Below are 26,442 nucleotides of genomic sequence, written 5' to 3' on the forward strand. Positions count from 1 at the left end.
AGATAGAGACAGTTTAAACTTTAATATATTCCTTTTTTAAACTCAAATCTGAATATTGGTGTGCTGCTATTATGTATAGTAAATATTTCCTCATGTTTTCAGACAGAACATGTAAATTTCAGTATTAAAGCAAAAAAACCCACCGACATTGTAGTTTGTGGTGTGTATATATTATCCCAACTAACACATGACCTTGAACACGTGACCTTGAAAGTCAAAATATATGTGGCAACATTTTTAATCTATCAAAATACTTCATAAAAATCGATAAACAGTTATAATCCCATGGTCTGAGTCTACTACTACCGTAACACTGGAGCCTCAAGGATTAAACAAGGGACATGACATTCCTTTGTTCACACCCCACATTTTCTATAGCTTTGCTTTTTCCATACCTAGTAATTCTAAAACAGTTGAAAACTTTAAAGGGGCACAAGCTGAGTTTATAAACATTTTACTCAAATGAAAATACCTAAATAAAACCACATTCCAGTATAATGTCAATGTCGATGCACTGTCTTTTATAACATTATGGTTGTTGTGTTGCTTTAATAGAACAGTTGAGAGCATAGTAGGAATTCCCTGAACATTTTTTGGTATGTATGATAAATTACGTCATCGGATTGTTTATGAGTTATATCTAAATACTGGGTTTGAATTCAGTCAATTGTAAGCGATGTTTAAGTATGATTCAGTAAGTAGAATACTGTGAGTATGTTTTAAATATTCTGCAAAAATTACTCCCAAATACGGATAAACTCAGCTTGTGCCCCTTTAAATGTTAGTAAACCCTGACAAAGACTTCCTTGGTTAGTAACAATAGAAAATGTGACCAGATTTACTGATAAATTAGCACCATGAAGAGACAAACAAGTAAGTAAACTAACAAACAAACCTCCCGGAAAATCATATAGCATCCCACAGTGTAATAGTTCATGGAGTGTATAACATGTAGTTTAAATATAAGGATCCCAAGCTTTGGAAATGACAACACTACCCCAAAGAGTGAATACAAATAGACATTTTCCCTGAGATTTTGTCTATACTAACATAATGTTTTCATGTAAATCATGCATTGCTAACTCAAATATTTCAAGAAACACTGAGAAGAGGGGCTCAATCCCTTCAAAATATTTTAGTTAGAAATATGCAAAATAGTATTAATACTATATTTTACAACAGGTACTGTCTGGCAATTGGCTAAGCTATAACACTTTTTTTAAAACTAAATTCAAACACTCCTCATATAACACTTGTTGATGTTGGGGTAGGAAAGATAAGTTGCAATAATTATTAAATTCTACATAACTCAATATTTCGTTATATGTATGGCAATGTGTATTAAGGACATTGACCTGTCATATTACTATTTCAATATTTCATTGACCCCCCCCCCTCCAACCACATACTGTGTAACTAACTGTATTGTGACAGTGTGGACGTACGTGGGTGGCTAAACTAAACCGGATACAACATGTGGCATATGCATGGTATGTGAGAAACCCAAGTTTATGTTAATTTGATAACACGTGCATGTATAATTCCCAGTATTTAATTAGCTTCATTCAAGTTGACTGTCCGTTTTTGATTAAGAAATTCCCACTGAACCTTTTAATAGCTCGACCATGTATATATTTATATCAAATAATATTACAAATGTAAAATAGTATCTTAATACGGTGTATCCAGATATCGTTCATCGCCATGTGTTCATATGTCGTGACTACTGTACAGATATTTGTTTGACTTGATGAATGAATACCGTTCTCCTTTGTGAACAGTTTCATGCACCGCCCGTAATATGCAAATATTTCAAAAATGTTAATACATTATTATAATATGAATAGAAATAATTAAGCTAATTGAATTACACATGCGCAATATGTTCCCGCCTCCGTGACGTCATTTGTTGCGATGTCTCCCGAGCACATGATCACATTGTATACACACGAGCAAAACGTACACATTGCACTCGTTGAAGCCGGTCACTCCAGTTGAGAGTAAAGATTTTGAGACTTAGCGAGAAGTTTAAAGTTAATTCTTGTTATCACAGTGTTATTGATTATTTCGACTACAAGGAATGGAGTGCGATGAAGTTTACGGTGCAGGCATACCCCTTCCAGCCGGTAAGTTCTCAATGTATACAAAACTCGGCGTGTGTGTCGAACTTACGGGTGTGTGTACATATGAGTGTAGTAGGTGTGTTGCGAAGGTACCGGGAACTATGTAAGTACCTGTGACCCACCTCATTGCGTCAGCATCCCTTGAAAAACGTTTTACTTTCTCGGTTGAAGTTTTTCCTTCAAATTTTATTTATACTGGAAGACGAAAGTTGTGTCTGGGAAAAATTAACAACTTCTCCGTGGGATATTTTGACGCGGCCGCCATTCGTGCGTTGTTTGAAGCGCATACCACATGGCTTTATTTAGACGAGGATTTTTGTATTGACGCTCGTCGTTGATGTGGCCAATTTTGTACACGCATACCTAACATATCTTTTACTTGTCACGTCGACGTACTTGCTATAACATTTATAATGTAAATGTGTCGCCTAATTTTGTTAACGGTGAAGGACTAAAGCTCGGCTCGTTTACATGATTGTTTTAGTGGTGCCGGTTAGAGCAGTGAATTTGGATTTTTATCACCGTTCAATACTTCCCAATCGATGTTACTATTGTCCGTGTACTTCATGACCCCTAGCTTGAATGAGTACTGCCTCAACTTGTTGAATAAGACGGTATTCAGACACTGCCCTCTCTTTTCGCTGTTCGCTCAGAGTTGGCGGAAAGCCAAGAATTACAGAGAAATCATCAGACATGACCTGACGTAGTAGAAAATCGGGATGATATTTTCGAGTTTCAGCACATGTTCCCGTTCGGAATTACGAGTACTATTTGTAAAAAAAAAAAGACCATCCCAATTCATTGTCCGATCATGCAGTCTTCAGAGGGTACGTGCGTGGTATACTTTATCCCACATGGCATCGGAAAATTTTCTCAAGGTCAGGGATTCTATTGAAAGAAAAAGTTTGAACAGATAGATAAGAGAGAATAATTCAAAATTTTGCATATATGAATTACAAAGTCACTGACCATTATTTAGACGATGAGCTTGACCTTGTAAGGTAAACATTACGATGTTGTTATTATAATTTGAATTCAGACTCACCAGACAAAGAAAAAAAATCAGTACAAATGTACTTAGGAAAATTAGTATAAAATGAAAAAAAAATTAAAATCCAAAAGATGGACAAGAAAATTATTATCCCAATTGTATATCATAGTAAAAATTAGAGAACCATGTTCATTACATTACAATATGTGAATGCTAGAATAAAACAAAAAATAATTTTGATATTTATCGTAACTGCATTGTGTAAATTTAAAATGATTTCTCAGAAGTGAATGTGCCCATAGAATCAAATTATAGAGTCTGAATGATTATATGAAAGTCACCTTCTTTTCAGATGATTTATTTTTAGTTTTGTTTTTTTAAATTTCAGTTGATTTATTTTTTGTTTTTTGAAATGTTATAAATATAGTGAACTCAACGGTAAATAGACTGAATATAACTTTCTTGATGGTAAATTAATTACACTGGGGTAAATGTATTAATAACATTGATTAATATTCTAATTACAATTTTTTGATATTCATAAATGAATTTATTAATTGATACATTCAGAGTTAGTTTTAATCTAGTTCTAAGGAGATATTCACAGCTTATTGTTGGCTATGATTTTTGAACAATCGTGTTTAAAGTTGAAGCCAGAATTTTGTGCTGTCATATGTAAATAAACCAATAATGGTATCTTTCAAGTGCATTTATCAAGTTGAATTTTAAAAGCTATATATTGATAATGAGACTGTTTTATAATAGTATAATCATAACCTACAAGTGACAGTGTAAACCTCGTAGAATTTAGAAGGTGTTGGTAGTGTTACATATAAATGTTGATGTCTGGACTTTACAATGAGAATGTACCTACTTTGTTCTAAATGATAAGCAAAGAAGTTGACAACGTATTTATTCACTGTCTCAAGCTGGCCTGTAAATCAATATTACTTTAGCCACATATTTCACCTCAAATCATCCAAGTAAAAGGGAATTTGAAAAAAAAAAATACTGAAGAACAACAAACAGTTGCATAGACATGGAAATGAGGACAAAAGTAGAAAATAAATTGATGACAAAATAACTAAACAGATTTAATTTGATTTTAGTCTTGTAATCATGATTTCTGATCAAATTACCAAAAAATGAAGCAAATTATTGTAATAATAAAAATATAATTGATTGTAATTTCATATCAAATTATCAAAAAAAGAGATATTATAACAATTATAATTTAGATAGATATTTCCTGTCATGAATAATTTTTTTGGTAAAACATCTCATTTTCATTTTAGCTGTAAGTACTGTTATTCAGTTGCATAGGCCTAATCTGTTTCACTTACTGAAATAAACAGTAAAAGACATAAACTTTTATGAGTGATATTTTATTACAGCACACACTAACAGTAACCAGATGTAATCTGAATGCTTCCCATAAGGGCAAAACCATAGATCTTTGGTCCTCTGTTGATGTATAGCAAGTTTCATTAGAACCGATGCAGTAGTTTTTGAGATATTGTGTCCACAGACAGACAGACATGCAGACATGCAGACAGACATACATACATACATACATACACACACATACATACAGACAGACAGACAGACAGACAGACAGACAGACAGACAGATAACAAAACCTTTGGGAGGTAGTAATATTGTTATCATCACTATAGGAAATACTGGAATGTAATTAAATATGCTAATTACTAAATAGATCTTTATGATGTGTGAAGTATGTTACCATTGGCAATCAATTAAATAACATTGATAATTGGTTCAGATAATGTGTTGTTTATCTATTATCTTCTGTATGCTAAAGTGTGTTATCTGTATTTGTGGTTGTACTTAGTGTAATCATCTCAATAGATATCTCTTGGTATAAGTGCTGATAGCAAAATTACCAGCTCAAGTACAGAGAGGTGAAATACATTCATGTACTTGGATGGCCTAGTGCCTGCCTACTGCAGTCAAATAGAAATACACAAATACAAAAGACGGAAGAGATAATGCCAATAAAATGAGCAGCCTTGTTTATCAAGTAAATTGAATGAAGTAGTTGTGAATATATGATATGTATGTCAAGTCAATCTCTGAGCTATAGAGGTGTAAACTAATCCACAAAGAGTCATTGCCCTCTGAACCTTGACCCCTGACCCCAATTGCCTGAAAGTGGTGCCATCAGTGTCCCAACATAATTCATTCATACTATGGGATGGTTTCAATGACTCATTGTGTGTATACAGTGATCAGGTGGTATGCTAGAAGTGGTGTGATTCTGTGTTTGTAAATATAATTTACATCTATTAATAATTTGAGACTTAAAATGCATCAGGTGATTCATTTACATGTACATACAGATATCTCATATCTGGGTTTTTGTTTGAGCCTGTAAAATATACCCCAGCTCTCGAGCCATTTTATCTCCTGGTGTTCGCCACCAAAATCATGATACAACATATTAGAAACTGTTACCCCAGTTTTGCCATATTTTCCCCTTTTGTTCTGGGGATTTCCCAGCCTCCCTCAGCATAAATGCTGAATTTGTTGAACTTGTTTTAGCTTTTCAAAAGTAGGTAATCTTTTTTAGATAGGTGAATCCATATCTTATCTCTTGATAAAAAACACAACAACAAACACCCAGAAGTAGAGTTCTGATAGCCATCTAGCTAGCTTGCTGCTGACCTACATTGTAACTGGCATGATATCAACACAAAGCATGCAGATTCAACCCGGTTCTCAAAGCGATACTCCTTGCTGCAATGTGTGTCTTTTTTTTTTTAAATTGTAATTTTTCCAACAGTGAAGACAAAAGCTGATAAAACTTACTGTTTTCTACATACTATATTACCCAAATCAAAGTTTACAAGTTAGCAGATTTAGCATTTTTTATTGCTTCTTGGCTAATAGAGATACTGCTAAATTCCTTGAAGTGAAACAACCTGTAGGGTCATAAATTTTAAAGTACATTGTTAAGTATTTAAAGGACTTCTCTTCTCTATTGTCAGTCAAAAGGATAAAATCACTTCAGATCTTACGTTAAATGTCAAGTTGTACTTGAAATAAATGTGAATATTATCTGTGCAATTTCAACAATAAGTAGATAAAATCTATTGAAGTTCAATTGTGATTTTATCCTGGTCTCTACACGTAGTACTTCTGGTAGGGATAGCTATGTAGGTAAAAATCTACCTGAGTTCATGAGTTATTTTTATGAGGGGTGCCTCCAAGTTTTTATGTCAGAGGTAGAACATACCCAGTAGTTAAAATCTACCTGAGTTCCACATTTTTTATCAACCAAGTCTCTCCACCACTGCACTAGTCGTTTTGTTGATGGCAGTGAATAGGTAAAATCTAGCTGATCTCCACATTCACCAGTCATTTTGTTAGTGGCAATGTGTTGGTAAAATTTACCCAAGTTCTCCACCCATTCTACAAGAGTTTGTGGTAGTTAAAAGTCTACCAGAGTTCCCCCCCCCCCCCCCCCCCCATCAAAATCAGTTTGATCTGCAGAACAAGTTCATTGAAAATGGCAGTCTAAGACCTTTCTCTACAATGTACCTAGAATAACCTTTATCTGTGTTGAATACCTAAAGTGATAGTGCATTCTTACTTTAATACTGTTCTATTTTTATTTTGTCTGTCTGAATAATAATTGGCCAAACGTCATTATCAGATTACAGTCTAACAGATTCATTAGTTTGTGACTGTGAGACATTTTGTTCCAGTTCAGTATTTTCTCCTGGAATTTTACTAAAGTTTACCCAGAATTTACTGAAAAGACAGCAACCATTTTGCAGTTTCTGTTTGAAGGCAACTGTGTCTGATAGAACCATAATGATTACAAAATGGAGCTTTTGTACACTCTGGGAAAAATTTATTTCATTCTAGGAAATTTTTACGAAATGTAATTTATGACATGATCAGATATAAAATGTGGAAAATTTCACTTGCCAGATAAATAATTCAAAGTTTAAATTATGAAAAGATCTACTGATGGTATTTTGGTGAGATTGATTTTAACTTATTCCTTGAAAATGACATCAGGTGACTCAAAAGTCATGCAAAATTATAAGAAAATATGTGGAAACTACCAGGATAGTTGATATTTTTTAGCAACGAGTGTATGAATTCGTAATTATGTGTCTTTTGAGTTTGAAAACTGTTACCAGTAACTAGATTTTAGAGTAACTTCAGTTACCTCCAATACCTGATATAGAATTTTACTCCCTGGGCTGTAGAAATAACAATCAAATGATTTCTTGGTTGGCGCCATGACTTTCGCTCCACGCCCTACACATACTATCGGGAATGAAATATACACTGAGCTTGAGTCAAATTTAGGATCCTGACTACAATCTCCATAACCAATCAAGTTATGTCAAATTAGATAATCTCAAGTTCAAACAATCTTTGCTACCAATCCTATCTCTTCATAATTGACCAATCATATGAAGGTCAATACCAAATTCGCGCCAATATGTATGAAATGTAGTAAAACCTATATAATCCCTTATTTCTGTGTGATCTGTAGGAGTTTTGTTTAGATGTCAATAAAGTACGAGTAGCTGTTCTTATAGTACTTGGTTGTGTGTGGACATCATTCCTTTCCAGAACCTGTTTCTAAACAATCGACTTATCCCACACATACATTATCAACCATATAGTGAGTTGTCTAGGCACGTGAGAACAAGTCGACCTTCCTTTTCTATTGTGACCCTCTAGCCTTAGGTAAAATGCTATTACAGGTACCAAGAATAAGTCAACCTTCTGTCTTCTTGTTCTATGTTGACCCTCTAACATGAGGTAAAATGTTATTATTACCGGTACCAAGAATTGGAAAATTATTATATTAATCGAAAGAACTCTCAGAAATGAAAGTTCAATTCCCTTCACATTATGTCAGTTAGGGAGAACAATGCAGTGGAAACAGTGTACTTATGTCACCTAGAACAGAATTTATATATGATTATAAACCATAATCTAATTTATTCCACTGTATATCGACTTTGTGAGGTAATGAATAATTATAATACATTTAACAGTTTTGTAACATATATGAATAAATTAGCATATATAATAGAATTTGATAACAATATGTTATAACAATAGATATTATGTTGATTGATGGTAATAACTACTAGTAAAATTTAGATAAAAAAAAAATTTAAAATTGTTTCCGTTAACCTGACCAACCGTAGTTTAAACCACTGACCCTAAAACTGTTTTATTACATTAAAAAAAGGTAAAAATGGTGAGTATTTATTTCTATTTCTGTGTAAATTTTCTTTCCAGAGTATCTTTGGTCATATTCCAGGTGTTATAAGACTAAGTTTAAATTATCCAGTACAGTCTGCATATTGTGTTTGTCTACTTCATATAATTGTGTCAATTAACTTATTTCACACCTCATCAAACTATCACAGAAGTATTGTGACCAGTGACTATATCTTGTTGTAGGATCGAAGCAATTTTTCAACAACAACAACAACAACAACAACAACAACAACAACAACAACAACAACAACAACAACAACAACAACAAATTGAAAACTAAAATTACAATGGAAAAATGCCAATGCCAAGAACCAAGGATTGAATCTTGGGCCTTTAATTAATAACATGACACAGTCACCTGTTTCTTTGTATCAGTTATCATTATGTGAATTTGAAATGATAAACTTAAGTTTTTAGATGATAAATTGATTCAAACCACTTTTTTGCATTTAACACGTCTAACTGTAAAAGTGTTGGTAAGAAAAAACAATGGTGGGAAAAGACAATTTACAAAAATCGTGGAGGATTACTTTGATGTTATAATAAGCCAGAAACTTGACTATAATTTGACAATGCTGTTTGCTGAATGTCTGGCAAATATCAGTCATCATCATAAGCCAAGTCAAGTCAAGTCTTTCGGTTTATTATACAATACTTGTTACTGACTTACTTCCTGAACAGTTTGGGTATTTTTCCATTGTAAGCTAATAATCCCAACAGTCAATGAAATTCCACACTAAGTTTTTAAAAAAAAGTCCTTCATACTAGTTGTGGAATGCAAGTCATTGAAACTACACAATTTTTAGGGGTAGCCTTGCTAATGTATGTGTAACCGTATACCATGTTACTATAGTTACATGCTTTTGAATCACATGACACTAGTAGCATGAGTAGTACTAGAATGTGAGAAGGGGTTATTGACACCAAACAAAAATAATGTCTTTGCCCTTGCAGTACAAATTTACTGTAGAAGTTATTCCCACAACAAAACTTATAGCTCGGGATGTTATTCACATGGAGCCCAGAAGTGCCACGTGTTGCTGGGTCTGTGTGACTGTGGACTGGGACATTCACCAGACAGTGATGGGATCAGTGTGTGTAGTCCCAATGCAGAAATTTGTAGAATCATATATTGATTTGTCTGTACAACAACATTGAAAAAATTGATGTATACATGTTGTCCTGTATCTTAGTTTGAACCAGAATATCGACTGGAAATTTTGTCTATAGGCTTATTTTGCCTTATTTTGCTGGAATACAAAAACAAAAAACAAAAAAATATGTAGTGATAAAAATGCCTTCTGTACATGAACACAATGTACCAGTCTGGTAATTAGGAAAAATTAGTCTTTAAGAACTGGCTGAAGACTGTAAAATCACAAAATTTTAGCAAAAATATCTACGTTTACAATGTCAAGAGCTATGCGTAGTACACTGAAAAGCCTATGAAATCCTGCCCTAGGTAGGGTCGCTAAACTTTCTCTGTGTTGCCTTATTTATTAATCGTAAGTTATGAAAAGTCTTAAACAGTGTGCCCTCTAACTATAGTCACATTTTGTTGTTGTCAGTCAAAATGATAAAAACTGGCATTTCTTGTGAGTCCTCACATAGTAAGAGATAGGGGAACACCAAATGTTGGTGCGTCACTAGAAATTGTGAGCGTCAGTGACACGTCAAATTGCCTTAGAGGGCACACTGGTCTTATACCATCCTGACTTAATACAACTCTTATTGGAAATCCTCCTGAGAGAGTCGTGACCAAGGACATATAAGAGAGGGTTCCTGCTTGAACAACAAACCCCCCCCCCCCCCTGAACTTGTAACAGTAATTGTGTGTTACCTGTATAACCATTTGTTTTACACAAACTTTTCTGATTGCAATATTGGAGCTCAGGAAATGTATGTTTTGAGATAGGTTGCCAATGTGCAGACAATGCAAGAATTAGGAGAAAACCAAGAACAGGCAACCTGATTCTGTGTATGATGTAATTCTGAATGAAGAAGTACAACAAACATAGATAGTCATTAGTTTTACAATTTATAATTTAGTTCTAAAATAATGAAGAACTTCAAATATTCCAAAAATTCTAATTTCATTTATAAATTTTGCATTGACTGAAATTCATTCTTGTTGTGTTTGGACATAATATTTCATAATCCGATGCAAATTACAGAACTGCTGTTTTCTTGCCATTTGAAAATTAGACAAAATATTCAAACATAACTTGTTGCTTTTCACAAATTTCAGTACCATGGACATGATTTTTAGTGTAATGTGGTTATTTGGTTTTGATATCTTGTTTTGTTGTTGTAATTTTAGGTTTGTATTACGTTTAAATTTACACGTAATATTTCCAATATTTCCGGTCTTATTATTGATGGGATTTGTCATGTAGTCTGCTAGTCTGGTATGGCATTGTATGAATAAAAGCATTCTATTTAGTATTGGCAGTCTGCCAAGTCTGGTGACCGTGCGCTTTAGTAAAGAGCCGTTAATTCGCTCGTAACTATATCAGAAGTTAACTTCAAACTTAAAGAATCAATGAAATAAAAAATGATCCGTTGAAAAAAAAATCATTCCTGATATTGTTTGGTCTTTTCCATAAATGTTTTAATTATGATTGGCAGTAATATCCATCTGGGTTTGTCGACCTTTGTAATCAGGTTTTGTATTCGGATAGTGTCGTACAGTATTTTGGAAACTGTGATGGTGTAATTTTTCTGGATTTCATGGTCTCAGTATGAAAGTTCACATGTATAAAAAGAGAAACAATGAAAAGATATCAAATAAATAGCCCAATGACAAAAAAACAGAAGTAGACAGAAAGCCATACCAGACAAGCTAGAAAATATAACATGTTAACATTGTCTACTTTCATTTTTGATAATTAAGAAAAAATAAATAAATTATTATTACGATGACATTACATATTTAAACGAGGTGATAACTATATACATATTATATGACCACATCTTGATTTATCATCATACTGTTAAATATCAATGAAATATTTTCATTTTATTATATCAACATTAATTTTCGATATTTTTCTGGCTCTCTGCCAAGTGGCTGTACTGTAACAGATTGTGGATCCACATGTTGGGAATTAATATGTTGAAATATCATAATTCTGTACATATGAAATATGTACTCAATTTTGTAATGTAAGCAAAAATCAGACATTTTTTTTTAAGACTTGGGATTCCCAACTAAATATTTTTTGAGTATTGGTAGAAATTTATATTTGATAACGCTGAACCCAGAGTCTGTGAATAATTGAACCCAGAGTCTGTGAACAACTGTCCTAATATCAATTCCCGACCAAACATTTTTGGCAGTGGGTCGAAATTTTCATTTGATAGTCTGAACCCAGAGTCTGTGAACAATTGTTCCCACCTCACTTTGTCATAATATTCATGCATTTTTTTTTCTAAGACTTTAAAAAAAATCATTTCAGATAACTGAAATTCAGAAGCAATGTCGTATGTAATTAGTGCGAGTGATGTGGTGACGTATGTATAGAGGCTAGGGAAAAGGTACCATTTATAACTTGAAATTTGATATGTAGATATTACAGTTGGTTTTAGACTATGGGAATTATTACAGTTGGTTTTAGACCATGGGAATTATTTGAACTATAAATAGGGAGAAAGCCAGACAGTGTACCGGGACACATGTTGATATGTTTAAGTAGGATGTATTTATGGTATGTCACTCACATGCTTTGAAATAATTTTGATGTCAAATGTATCATGTCGCATCATATTAAATGTATCATATCATTTCATATGTCATCATATTAACCTAAATATTATGTGTCATATCAGATCATATGTTATATGGATCATAGATATATCTTACCACATCATATCATATCTTATGATCCCATATATCATTTCATCATGTCACCTAAATTATCATATCATATATCTCATCATTTATCATATCATATTTCATATAAATGATACATATCTCATGTCATACCATATATATCACATATCATGTCCTTCATATATATCATTTATACATCATACATCATATCACCATACCATATCATATATCATATCATATCATATATCATATCATATCATATATCATATCTCATATCATATCATATCATATCGTATCATATCATATATCATATTGTGAATTTATCAGTGTTAATCTTTCTGATTATAAGTAGGTGAAATGTACCTGTGTTTCATGTATAATTTTGTGGTATAACTATAAGACATAGTCCAAAGACTTGTCTTGGATTTACTACTAAATCACAAAGCTACTAATCTACATTTGTACACCAAGCCACTTGGAAAGTACAGAAACTTCAAGCTGTCATGTTCAGTGAAAAACAGTGTAATGACAATGCATCATGTTTTAACTGAAACAAAACGATAATTTTCACCCTAATACATATTTATGCTCTCACCATCCTACCATTAGTGATGTTGTGAATTTTATTTCCTCATTGGCCATAGAGGATGCCTTGAAAATAGACTTTTTGTCAGATTCTATAAAAATTGGGTCAGTTCATTCTCGCAAACCAGAGCTATTATTTCGTGGTTTGCGATGATGGGTCAGTTTGGACATAAGATGTATAAATAGGGCAGCCAACAGTCCCAATGTCAATTTGCGTTTTGTCTCGTCGAACCGTGGTGGCTTAGGCATAAAAAAAAAAATTGTATGGTTCTGATTACATTTAATTTTAAAATAGGTGGGATAGGTAGATTTTTTATTTTATTTTATTATGTATTTTTTTTCATGTGTGAGTGTCTAGTTCAGTTTTTCCATTGTTTTCCAAATGGTCTCTGTGTTGTTTATTTCTTCCTATCAGATGTACAGCCATTACAGATTGGAAGAATAGTTGTCTATTGTCTTTTTAAGTTGATGTCAGTTTCCGCACCCACTACTTCTTGCAAGACTTCACGATTTTTGCAATTTTATTATTATTTTTCTCGAATATTTGTAATAAAAAAAAGTTTAGGGTCGATGTGAAAAACTAGGTGGGGTCGGGTAACTGGAACCAAACAACTTTTTTTATTTGGCCAAACCATTGAAATGTTGTGTACTGTGTCCCAGTATTTTGACGACATTCTTGTAGTGATTGTGTTACCAAGTGTAACGATGAGGAAGTTACCCGTTATGCTAATCTTAGCAATTTAGAATAGTAAGAAGTTGTCTTTGGGAGGAGGGGTTGGTATTATTACAAATTGTAAGAGGTCTGAAGTTCATCTACAAAGTGTGAAAGATTATTCCTAAAGTACTTCACTCGGAAACTCCTTGTAGCCTGTTTACATCACAATGTGTGAGTTTGTTTCACTGTCTCATTAACCACTTGTAATTGCTAGCAACAGCAACCGATTAATGGGGTTTGAAAATCATACACTCAAACTGATTGGTTGGTTGGAAAAGATGCACTCAAACTGATTGGTCGCAATGGGGAGTGATAACGTATGTCAGCCTAATTGAATATATTCAAATGAAGTCAATATATAATTGTGCTCTCATGAGATGAGTACAAGAATGGAATAATTTACATATACAAATTATGTATTATATTAAAAAAAACAGGCATGCTAATAACTCATCGAGGGGTGGCTAAATTAATCGTTTGTCGTTACAAGTGGTTTGAGACAGTGAAGCCAAATCGCAAATCACGATGTGACTAGTCTAGTTCCTATACAGTATCGTTACGATTTATACCTTCACTTACAGTTGGCATCCAGATTACAATGTGACAGACTAACACCCTTGAATCGAGTCCAGAGATTTGTCATGGTCTGACTATCTCAATCCCCAAATCAATGCATTAGCTTGAGTATTACACAATTAGGCCATAACATATTGCTGAATACAGAAATCCAAAAGTAGGACAATACATCTTTGATTTCACATTCTTGGTAAATCTAATCTTATGATAGTAAATGACTAATTTGATACTATATTTAGAGACTTGTCACATGTGCGTACCTCACACCACCATAAATTGTTGACAAAGTCTAAAGATAGCAAACTGAAGTAGATTGAGTTATATATAGTGAGCTGTTTGAATTTCTTGTGATATGTCTATGCAGGTTTATAGCCTAGGTGTATACATATGTAACTGTGGCAGTAAGAGGGAGGGCCCTCTCCCCATGGAATCTGGGGAGATTAGCAGAGTAGATTTTACCTATTGGCCGCTTTTCTTAATTGATATCAGGACTCCCTATTAAATTTATGGTACAATATATACAAACCTATGAAAGTTTCACCAAACCCCACCTACCCACTTACCAGGGATCCCAAACCTAAGCAGGTAGTAACAAACCCGTACCTCCCTAGTTACCAGGGGTCCTAAATCTTAGCAGAAACAACATGAAGCAACATAGAAATTGTAAGCAGTGTTTTTATTCATGGTGATAAGAAGGTCAAATGTAGTTTAGCCCCCCCACCCCCCCATCCTTATTTTCAAAACCGAGTACAAAATTTCCACCTCTGTCTTGGTGACTCCACAACCTTAGCAAAAAACAGTTATACCTGGCCTGTTACCTTGGCAACATACATTTTCTAGACATTCATCCATCATAATAATCCTTCCCTAATTCAGCTGCTTTCAGTTAATGTATTTGTCATGTTTTGAAGTAGCAGAGCAAGCCAACACTTGCTAAAAACTATTGTGTAACAAATTAGTCTGTGACATTAGCTGAAGGGTATCTAAAAAGGTTGACATGATGTGAAATATTACCTGGAAGAGAGAATTGGTGTGAAAAGTACATTGGTTCAAGGACAGTGCTAAGCCTCTTTGAAACCAGAGTGTGGATAGAGTACACGTACACTTCGCAGCTGATGGCTACATGTATCTTTTTGGTAAAACATTGGTGTGTTTGCCGTATGTGTCATGCCGTGCCATGCAGCATACTTTACAACACTATCAAGTTTTAAAATTTTACTTAGAGCAACAAACATGAAACACTGCATTGTGCGCTTAAACGATAAATCTCTGTTTTCGTATGAGTAACATTCTGGTGCAATGTAAGAAATTTCTGTGTCAGCGGCACATTAGTCTAGAGTAGAGAGCTAGCCTTTGTAGTTCCTATGTGGTTTAGTTAGAGACCACGTTGGCATCCAGACTATGACAAGTAACATTGAAGTAAAGCACTTTTTCTATGTACTACATGTATACTCGTTTATAGCTTTCATATCAAGTGTAAAAGTATATTGTTTTATTTGGTTTCTTTACAAGCCCAGCACGTGGCCTTTCTAATGTGGTCAATTAGCAAATGAAACAGTACACTTTTACACTTGATATGGATGCTATAAATGATAGTGGTTCGTACAGAAAATACTTTACTTTGGTGTTCTAGTTTGTAGTTTGAATCTTAAGATCTCTTATCCTCAGATGAAACCAAACAGGTAGTCTCGCAACTAGTGGCACATCAAATTGACATAGACATAGAGAGCACACTGTATAACACTCAGATGGGTAGATTGTTGTTGAAGGAATAAACAATTTCATGCAATCATACCAATGTCTTTGAAATTTTGACCACTTTTGCTGAACATTTGCACACTTTTGGTCAAGATATTTGTAATGAGAACTATGTTGACTTGAATTGTGCATAATTAGCCTAGCACCCATGGGGTTAAAAATTTGCTGACTATAAATGATGTTATTTCCTAAGGCCAATTCTCTAGACAATTTGCCTAAATCAACACAGACAGTAATTCTGCAAAACATTACCTGCCCTATGGTTTGTTTGATGCCTTTCAGTACTTGTTTGTAGGCAGTGTTGTTATAAACTTTGACAATTCATGTAGCATTTACAACAACATCTCCATCAACCCCAGCCAGTCATGTCATTTCGTCTACTGTAGAAAAAGACACGACCTCTGTGAAAGATAAGTGGCTATCATGATTTTGAAGGTTGTAAATCGAGGGGCATGTTTTGATAAGTATTTACAAGAGGGGAGGGGGAGGGGAACCCACAAACAAATCTAGAAAACCTCCATTACACCTTCTCTCCCAGTCTAGTGCCTATATGGTATTGTTACAATTTTAATACCAACTTCCACTCAGATACCACGTTGGCATCCAGACTAACCCGGTCCCCCCACCCTTCCTTTGTTGGAATTGAAATCCAACATCAATTCTCTAAGCTAGGGAGAGGGTAAATACGATTTTTCCAGCCCCTATAAATACTTGGTTTCTAGTTTTCTGGTAAGACTATCTAGAAATGAGAAGTCAGACTTGATAGATTCTTTTTTTATGTAACACTTTTAAAGACTTTGGCAAGAGGAAACTATGACGAAATCAGTGTTGAGTTTACTGGTATTGAAAATTTCATGAGAACAAAGTTGAATAACCATACAAATGCAGACATGTACATTCAAATGACAGGAAACAATTTGAGCAAAATATTGCAACTGGATTGTTCAGAATCAAACAATCTTTTAAGACAGTGTGTCAAGTACTTTCCAGTGCAGTGTCTTGAAGATGACCTTCAGTTAACCTTTCACCAGGTACTGGTAGGGGCATACTGTTGGTATAGCTGGGTGCGACAACTTTGTAAAATTTTGAATTTTTTGAAGTGTACATATAATTTATTGACTGATAGCATCCTGTATTATTGCAAATACAACAGAATTTCTTATTTGATAAAAACAATGATGTAATGTCCAAACAGTATTGTTGACTTTTAATAAGGTGACCTTTTGTTGACTCTAAGGTTTGTACTTGGTAGGGGTGTGTCTCGATCCTTTCCGCAGCTCTCATGTTTGGATGCCAATGTGGTCTATACCACCAGGGTGTACATGTAAATGGTAACGATTCCGTATAATGACTAGACTACAGCTTTCCATACCAACCTCAAAAATCACTAACAAGGGATTGAAATGGTGAAGGGGATGCTTTTAGCTTTCTCATGTTTTTTTGATAGAATGTAGAATTTTTGGTCTCAAAAAAATCACAATACATGTATATGTGGAAAACGTTGTCTGCAGAGAGTCTGGAAGATGGCCTTCAAATGACCTTAGTAGAACTATAGGATGTTGACCTACTATTGCCACATCTGACAAGAATGAAAACTCAAATCATTGGAAATATCGAAGATTTTTTGATAAAAATGAAAAAAAATATTTACATTATGGCAATTATCTATTCATATTATCAACTTGAACTTGTAATATATATGAATTTTTAATCGTGAATTCCAGGCGAGGCATTACATCTTTTATTTGTGATTGAGCTCTGTGATTTCAGTTGTTTGTTCAAGCTGTGCAATCTTTTCTTGCAATGTTGACTTTCTTTGATAACTTCCAAGATAAAAAGTAAAATATTTGACAGTGGAATGTTTCTGTTGATATCATCTCAGTTAAATGTCAGACATGATTAAATAGTTATTGATCTATTTAGTCATATGTTTATCTCCTACTTCTGAAAAATGGCAGAAAATTTCAACCAACTATATTAAAGATTAAGTAGCCGAGAATCAAGTCATGTAAATTGTTGGGATTTTGACTACCGTTTGGCGTTTGTATGGGGAAACTATAGTTAAGGCAGGTCAAAGGTCAATTTCTCGCTGGAAAGCTTATTCATAATGTGAAGGTAGACACTTGAATGGTGTCCATATGTATCAAACGTTGGAGATACAATGTAACAGGCAAAATGTGCTTGTTTATCACAAACATGGCCCCCATTTTGCTATTCAGGTCAAGGTCGCAAAATTAAGTGACATGCATATGCTTCAAATAGTAAAAACCAAGGCATAATTAAAATATCACTTGAAATGTTTGATACGGAAAGCTATGAGGATAACCCAAATTTGGGTATTTGACCTTGAAGAAGACTTTCAAGGTCAGTAGTCCTAAAAGAAAGCTCATATTTGATAATAATAGGGGTATGATATAAATAGAATGCACAATATTTTTGTGTTTTTGTTTTGGATTGTATAATGTGTAGGTAAAATCTACCTGAGTTCCTAAGCTTAATTGACCAGAGTTCCTGGTCAAAAGTGTTGAAACCTATGCAAGTTTAGTTACTAGCACCTCCCACCTGTAACAAGGGTTCCCAACAAAACATTCATGTAAGGTACAAGGTATGGAAAATCCATCCAAGTTTTGCCCAGATATGCCCCTCTGAAACATGGGTGCCCAACAAAAATAAAAGTTTTGGCAGATAACCAAACTTTTGCAGAAACTTAGACTCTCTCACAGTCCATGGGAGCATTGCTAATAGGGTTGTTTTGTCTGTACCGATATCTACCACTTAATTGTACTTGAATATCCTTGTACTGTGGGGGCCCTCATCAACTCCACATAATAGGGCTAATCATTCATTGACATGTTTCTACAGAAACTTTGATTTTTTGGTTTTTTTTGCATACACAGATATACTTATAGAAGAAGACTACAGGGAAGTCGAAGATCCTGAGTTAGTGGATTGGGAACATGATGACAATGAACCTTCACAACATTTTTTTGTTGAAACACAAGAACGCCATGAATTGGAATCATCGGAGGAAGAGGGTGATGTTGGTGGTAATGGCAGATCAATCTCGCCAATACCATCACCAACGACATCAGACATTAGTATGGCGCCCTCTCTAGTTGGAAAAGAGACTAGTCATGCATTCTTTTGTTTTACTCAGTCTGATAGCGAATGGGTTGCAAACGTTGTACGGAAACTGCAGTCGCCGGCATATGGATTCAAGTGTTGTAATAATGAACACAACTTTGATCCAGAAAGTTGCAAGGCTGATTTTATCCTGAGTTGTGTACATTGCTGCAAAAAAGTTGTTGTGGTGGTGTCACCGGAATTCTTAACCAGTAGTTGGTGTGTGAAGGACAATGCTGATGTTCTTAAAAAAGTGACTGGAGATAGTACTAAAGTAGTAGTAGTAACAGTGGCTGAATGTACTCTACCAAGTTGTCTTCAACATTTTACACCGCTAAATGCAATGTCTAGGAATTTTTGGCAACGGTTTATCGCAGCCCTGAGACAAGGTAAATATTGCATGTTTTAGCACAATTGAACATTTGGTATTTATAATCAGATTCCTAAAGACAATTATTATGTACATGTAAAGTAAAGGTCAAATTCTTCATAATATTTGTGTTTGAAATCCAAGGGTATGACAGACAGGCTGAATACTGAAATTGTTGTCATACTTCTACTTACTCCTGTTGGTGAAAGGTAATAATACACTATATAAATATTCACATTAATAAAACCCCACAGGACCATTTCTCAGTTGGGGAAATAAACGTAAAGCCAATTGTCAGTTAATTTAAAAACAAAGATGTCAGTGATATTTATTTCCTGTATAAGGTTGTGCAAGCTTAGTCATATGAAATGAATTCTCCATAAAAGTGTTTGAATTCTATATCAGTCGTAGTAATTTTGTTCCTATTTTCCTGTTACAGAAGCTTATATTGGTGACATAGTGAATAGTCTTGGCAGTGGTTCTGTACATGGTAAGAGTGGTTATTGCATTGAACTATTGGAAAGTGGGTGTTTTGTTTCGTGTAAAATACATTATTAGATATGTACCAAAAAGTACTTGCACCGGTGTGCATGCATACGAGTGGTATTTGCACTGCAGTGCAATACTGTAAACATTATTGCATATGTGCATGCAAATGAGGATGCGATCATTCGTTCGTTCCACACAAAAGCATGTGATCACATAGTGTCATTTTTATAGAAATTTGTTGTTTTGTATAAACATATGTAATAATAACAGAACCCCATGCTGTGCTAATGCCAGTTTGGGTGCTCAGGGGTATTTGCACTCATGCTTGCGGTGTTTTCTGCTGCACTTTCAGTTGCTACGTTTGCGAAAGTACGACCACAGAGAACACTGCAAGCACTCATGCAAATACCCGGAGTATGCCAAACTTGCACTTTGGCACATCGTGGGGTTCTGTCATATTCAGCATGTGAATGGTAGCTGACCAGATGTACACACTCAAAAGCTTACCAGGTGTACCTATTATCACTTGGTAGCTGGACAGTTACACTTAATTATAGGTGTATACTGGAAGTAACTGATAGACTAGCAGACCTGATGTAGGCAGTCTGATTGGTAGCTGAAAAAGTGTATATTGTTAGTGACAAGTAGCTAGCCAGGTGTATACCAGTCCTATTTAGTAGCAGACCTGATATAGACAATGTGATTGGTAGCTGAACAAATGTATATTATTAGTGATAAGTAGCTAGCCAGGTGTACCAGATCCAATCAGGTCATTTCCCTGACACTTCCATACCTGCTTAAAAGCTAAGAATTCTTCCTGCATTCAGCTGACTAGCTGTATCTAGATTTAAAAACCAAGGATATCAAATTCTGTAATCTTTGCATTCAAACATCATTTACAAATAATAAATGAACCTCGCATTTTAAAGTTCCTTATTCATTTTGGTGAAATATTCATTCCAATAAAGGTGTTGGATATTTAAAATCTATAACTCAAACAAATTCACATCTTTTGCAAATTTTTAACCCTTGTTCATTTCTCTATTCACCAATAACACTTCATAATTAACTGGTTGCCATGGTCTTTTCCTTCTTTCCACTTTCATAAAATAAAGTTGCTGATGCTCTGAGTACAATTTCAAAGAGATCGTCTGAAGGTAAGATTTAGACACTATCATAGAATCTAGAGAGATTTGATTCAATGGTAGACTTTGTAGAAAACGGGAATAGAAGGTAGATAAATAAAATACACCTTTTTTAGTCGTAATACAGTTTAACGTTATTATCTGAATGTCGATCTACAATTTGTTCAGTCATTCGGATGTGCCTCATGTTCCTCAATATAATTTCTATATTGTTCACAGTGTTTTCACTAAGGGTGGTGAGTAGGTCAAATTTACCTGAGATCGCAGTCAGTTTACTGCGGTCTCAAAAAAAATCATGTCTCCAAAAAAAATCATGTTTCAGTGTATGCATGGGCAACTGAATGGGTTATAACCTATGTCGCCCTTTCCGTTACCAATTTCCTCAACCCTAGCAAAACCACATAATCACCATGCATCCATGTTCTCAAACCCACCCACAAAACTGATCATCCGAATTGTCTGCATATCCAAACAAAGTTCATGTCCTCTAAGAGTTTCAGATAATTGATATTTTACTCTATTTATAACAATTGTAATTGTTAAGTCTCGGCAGCTATAACTTTTCGTAGTCTGTAAGGTACGCTGTTACAGGGTGCCCTCACACAAGGCTGTGAGGGCGCTGTGGAGTGACACAGCGTGTCTTTGTAACTTTTTGCTGACTTGATGATTCTACTTGCCAAAAATTCATCAGACATTTACGAGATACAGTTCAATCCTTTTGATTAGCTGAATTACATGTCTACTAGTTATTAATGATATTGTGTACACTGGATTGATGTCCATGTGTAAACAGTACAAATAAACAGTTGTAATTTGTAAGATGCTAGGTTTGATCACTAGACAGTCGTACATACATCAGCAATTACAAGTTAAAGAACATAAACAATTCAAGAAAAAAAGGTTATGAAAAAGTAGTTCCAGTTCCTTGGGCTCTTTAGGTTCCAGAGATTTAATAGGTTTAGTTTGGATGCTAGTGTGTAGTGAATATTTACTAGTAATAGTAGTGTGGTCAGGGGTCATACACTTCTTAAGGGAATTGAATTTCAAACCACTTCTGGCATGTCCTTGGGAAAGTCAATTGAGAGTCTTTCAAATTTAAGTGTATATGTATGAATCCTGTCGTTTATTTATTGATCGTTGATTTTTACTGATAATGTCATACATCAAATTTAGATGCTTTCGCTGGACAACCTCAGCTTGCAGATTGATATAACAGCCATAATTACTAACAGACAATATTCCCATCAGTACACTTGAAGACAAATTTTATACTTAATGACCTAAATGATATTATGTATCCTGTATTTCAGGTCTTTACAATGGTATGGAGCTAACAAAACTAATATCAGAAAACCACCTGTGTTCAGTTCAATTTGATTCATTCTACTGCCCTGATGAACTCCTTAGGAAAGGTGTGGCTGTAAGTAGACTTGTATTCATTGGCTAATAATAAATACACCCCTGTTCATTGGCCAATCATCAACTTTGAAGCTAACCATACTTGGATATAAAACCATCTGTTCTTATGTTACAAAATAGAAAAGTTAAAGAGAATAGTTGCAGGTAATTGATGATAATTTCAATAAAATCTCTAATTTCAGATTTTTTTTCTGTAAACCTCACAGGAGGAAAAAACTCAGCTTGTGCAACTTTAAAGTCCAGGAACTCAATCCCAGGTTCTCACATTATCAGTGAAGACATAAGGATAATAGACCCATCTTTTTCTATAGCTATATTAGACAACTGTTTTTCACCTAATCTGAACCAGGTCTTTAAAGGCCAAGGTTTCAATCCCAGGTTCTCCCATTAGTGTTATCTTATCAGTGGAGACATAAGGATTACATAGACCCATCTTTTTCTATAGCTATACTAGACAACTGTTTTTCACCTAATCTGAACCAGGTTTTTAAAGGCCAAGGTTTCAATCCCAGGTTCTCAAATTAGTGTTATCTTTATATCAGTGAAGCCATAAGAATTGGATAGGATCATTTATTTATTAAAGAGCAGCATTCTCTAAAGCTCTGCTAGACAACCGTTTTCACACCTAAATGTTAATCCTAATCTTAACTGGGCCTTAAAGGCCAGGGTTTCAATCCCAAGTTTGCACATTATTGTTATCTGATCAGTGGCACCATAGGGGATTACATAGGATCGTTCTTTTGTTCTAAACCAACTTTTGCTATAGCTATCAGACACAGTTTTCCATGCCTAAAGTTTAATCCTTATCTGAACTTAGCCTTTCCCAACCTTGTTCTCAATCCATAGATTCCACAGAAAGATTATGCATCTGGAATCCATCACCTTATGAGTGAACCAAAACTTCAGTGGTATACATTCTGTTATTCACGTCCATTCTGTGCAGGAATGTGTTCATTACTATGTATTCTGTTAGTACTTGGTTTAGTGGGTAAAACAAGTGCATTTGGAAATGAAGGTAGTATACATTGGGGCTGGGCACTACTACTGTCTGTTGTTTTATCCACCATTATTGTATTCCTGCTTCTGGTCATAGCTTACTATGAGAAAATTAAGGTAAGATATTGATATTTCACCCAATTTTCTTAAAAGAAACCTCAATTCTCAAGAGTAAATGTTCATGGACTCTGGGTTCATACTTAGTAATGAAAATTTGTACTCACAGAGTCAAAAAAAAATCATGGAAGCAAATCACAAAGTTTCGCTGACATCTCGTCAGCATTGTGAGGTTGTTTTTTTTACCATGTGAGTAGAATTTCCATTACTAAGCAATTCTTCTCTTTTCCAACTGTTGTTGATGAAAGCCACATAAGGTTCTAATGTTTATTCTGTTTGCGAGTAAAATATTAAAGCTTTCAGCAAAGTCACTCAGATGTCATTGATATGTTACATTGTGTTGTCAAAACAGGAATTTTTAAGGAGTGAAGTGAAGACATCTATTTAAGCAATGCATTGAATTTAGATTGACTCTTTCTGTGCGGTTGAAAGAATCGATTATTTTTTTGGAATCTGACACATAAGAAGTCCTTTGATTTGTTGATCTGCCTAAGTGTAAGAACTGTACCTCAACAAATGCTTTTAACTCCAACAAGTCATTGTCTTTATTTAACTGTAGACAACGAAGGGTTTCCCTCCACTCTCTATGATTTAGCATAATGTATGGACAGTCTAGTATCACTTTATATTCTGCATTGCCTATTGCTGATAATCTAACCCCATTTCATTTCTGCCTGCAGCTCAACAGGAACCTTGACTTTCGACTCGCCAAGATCAACGCAACTATCATGAAACACAACATATTACTAGGATTAACAGATGAATGTGTATGTCTATGTAGTCATGCTGTTGTATCCTTTTAATGCTATGATATCATTTATTTTTAAAAAAATGAGCTTTCACTTTATTAGTGCTGATGGAAGGAGCTCCATCTGTCAGTGCATGACCATATCTCTGACACCACAACTCAATTTCAATCAAACCTGGCACAGATGTTGGATAATGTAGTGGACATGTATATTTCAATTAATTTTATGATCTTGACCATTTGGGCCACATAGCATCAATTGGTACTGTGTATGGTGGCTTGATATCTGTGTGGAAACAGTATGACTGTGAACCGTCTGGTACATATAATTGTTTAAGTTTGAAGCTAGTTTAGGTGTATGGAAAATGTCTGTCTGTCTGTGTCTGTCTGACGGACTTTGACTTTCTGTCTAAATAGCTGTTCCAAGAATCATCATCAAACCACTTTCCTTAACCAGTATACCAGCTTCATTTTATTTACTACAATACTGATCAATGTATAGGACAAATACAGAATTTTCTAATGAGACAACAAGTTGCACCAAACAGTATTGTCCAGGTAGGTAACTATGTAATACCTCACGAGGGCGCTGTTGATGTCCCTGATCAGAAATGCTTTACATTCACTGACAAGAGTAATTGGTAATTTTGATTGGATATGAATTCTGCTGCATTGTAACTATTAGTAAAGTTATGTTTTAGTGGAAAATGAGCCCCTCAGCACAAGTAATGAAAATAAATTAAGGATGAAAATTTAGTATTTCCCAGAAAAATTAAAACAAGATTCCGTAAAGGAACTAATACCACTAAAACTTGGTTTGTTTTGTTTTGTTTTGTTTTAGAGTGTATTTGTGTTTTGATTTACATGTAACATTCATGGAACTAGGTCAGATTTCCCATTGTCTCTGCATGTTTATTTCACATTCCATAAAACAGCACAAAAAAAGCTGATACTAGCCCTATGATAAACTATGATAAATCCATCAGAATGGAATGTCTGTTCATTATATACTGACACTAACAGTACCCTGATTTCTGTGGATTAATATGCCATATTCCAGTTATAGGAAAGACAAAAGATTTCATGGTTTGGCCACTAGGAGTGCTGTTCACAAGCCATTTGTTGGCAGGAAGTGAGGGCCAGATAGTAGAGTAGTATAAAGACAGCAGACACTAAGTTAGCACTCATTCTCTATGTTGTTCCCATAGTACTATTTCATCAACAACTACCAGTTATCAAAACATGTCTAACAACTATTGTAGCTCTCTGTTGTAACATTCAATTTCTTTCACACATATTTCATTCACCGCTTCATGCAATGCCATGCAACCAGTGGCCATGACAAAAAAGTTTTAGCTCTCACTTTGCCAAATCTGGTGCGCCCTCTTGAGGTGATTATCTGTCACATATTCAGTAACTGAAATACGATGTATTGCATTGTTGGGAAAAAAGTGAATTAACACATTAACATTTCTCTGAGTTGATTTGATTTGATATGATATGACTGATAACACTGTTGCCCATTGATAACTAACAAACAATAAATAACTGAATTCTTGACTCGATGCGATAAATATCTAATATATAGAGACCTTTAATCAATTTAGATTTCACGGGCTGCACGTTACTATATGATAAAGGTAGGCAAATTAATTTAGTAAAATGTTAATCAAATAGGAAGAAACTATAAATACTGTACACTAACTCTAATAAACATTAGAATGACTATAGAAATACATCCATATGTTATTGACGTTTAGGCTTATCTCATGTGATTTTCATATAGATCTTATGGTTAAAATACCAACTTCTTTGATTTTTGTCATGCCAAACAGTTCCAGGGAGAATACTCAACAGATTTGTTACATTTGAAAGCGACGCTTGGACCCCTGCAGAGTAGTAGGGTTGCAAGCCTTACAGTATCCAGTAACTAGTTCATTGCAATTATACAACTCATTTACATAATTAGTTTTTGATCACAGTTAATGAAACTGAAAGTTAACTGGCTCAAATAAAGAAGTCACAGTACATGAGTGAATAACTCTTTTGCAATCTCACTTTTACCAAAGATTAGGTCAACTGCCTCACTTTAAACAAAGATGAGGTCAAAAGCCTCACTTTCACCAAAGATGAGGTCAAAAGCCTCACTTTCACCAAAGATGAGGTCAAAAGCCTCAC

The 26,442-nt window shown here is 34.5% G+C and overlaps 2 protein-coding genes across 2 annotated transcripts in view; both read left to right on the forward strand.

Annotated features, from left to right (window-relative positions):
* Positions 1 to 1,964: 1,964 nt before the first annotated feature.
* On the forward strand, positions 1,965 to 22,639 carry LOC144441343 (uncharacterized). The gene is made up of 6 exons (XM_078130897.1): positions 1,965 to 2,126; positions 18,755 to 19,369; positions 19,790 to 19,840; positions 20,955 to 20,996; positions 22,295 to 22,404; positions 22,610 to 22,639. Exons 1-6 carry the CDS (start codon positions 2,081 to 2,083, stop codon positions 22,637 to 22,639), a joined length of 894 nt encoding a protein of 297 aa, XP_077987023.1. The 5' UTR covers positions 1,965 to 2,080.
* Positions 22,640 to 23,290: 651 nt separating this feature from the next.
* Positions 23,291 to 26,442, forward strand: part of LOC144441413 (transmembrane protein 268-like) — a 5,420-nt gene continuing 2,268 nt past the window's right edge. The window contains exons 1-3 of the mRNA XM_078130984.1: positions 23,291 to 23,516; positions 24,197 to 24,307; positions 24,730 to 24,822. Coding sequence (XP_077987110.1) covers positions 23,349 to 23,516; positions 24,197 to 24,307; positions 24,730 to 24,822 — 372 coding nt within the window. The 5' untranslated portion in view covers positions 23,291 to 23,348. The remainder of the gene's footprint in view (positions 23,517 to 24,196; positions 24,308 to 24,729; positions 24,823 to 26,442) is intronic.

Source organism: Glandiceps talaboti, chromosome 10 (genome assembly GCF_964340395.1).
Source record: "Glandiceps talaboti chromosome 10, keGlaTala1.1, whole genome shotgun sequence".
Classification (NCBI taxonomy): domain Eukaryota; kingdom Metazoa; phylum Hemichordata; class Enteropneusta; family Spengelidae; genus Glandiceps; species Glandiceps talaboti.

What these genes read in the sequence shown, in the direction of transcription:
- LOC144441343 (XM_078130897.1), top strand. Translation starts at nt 2,081, where the DNA reads ATGGAGTGCGATGAAGTTTACGGTGCAGGCATACCCCTTCCAGCCG. An exon ending in TGGCAGTGGTTCTGTACATG is followed by an intron (nt 19,841 to 20,954) that starts GTAAGAGTGGTT and finishes CATAAAATAAAG; the next exon opens with TTGCTGATGCTCTGAGTACA. An exon ending in TCCTTAGGAAAGGTGTGGCT is followed by an intron (nt 22,405 to 22,609) that starts GTAAGTAGACTT and finishes TAAACCTCACAG; the next exon opens with GAGGAAAAAACTCAGCTTGT.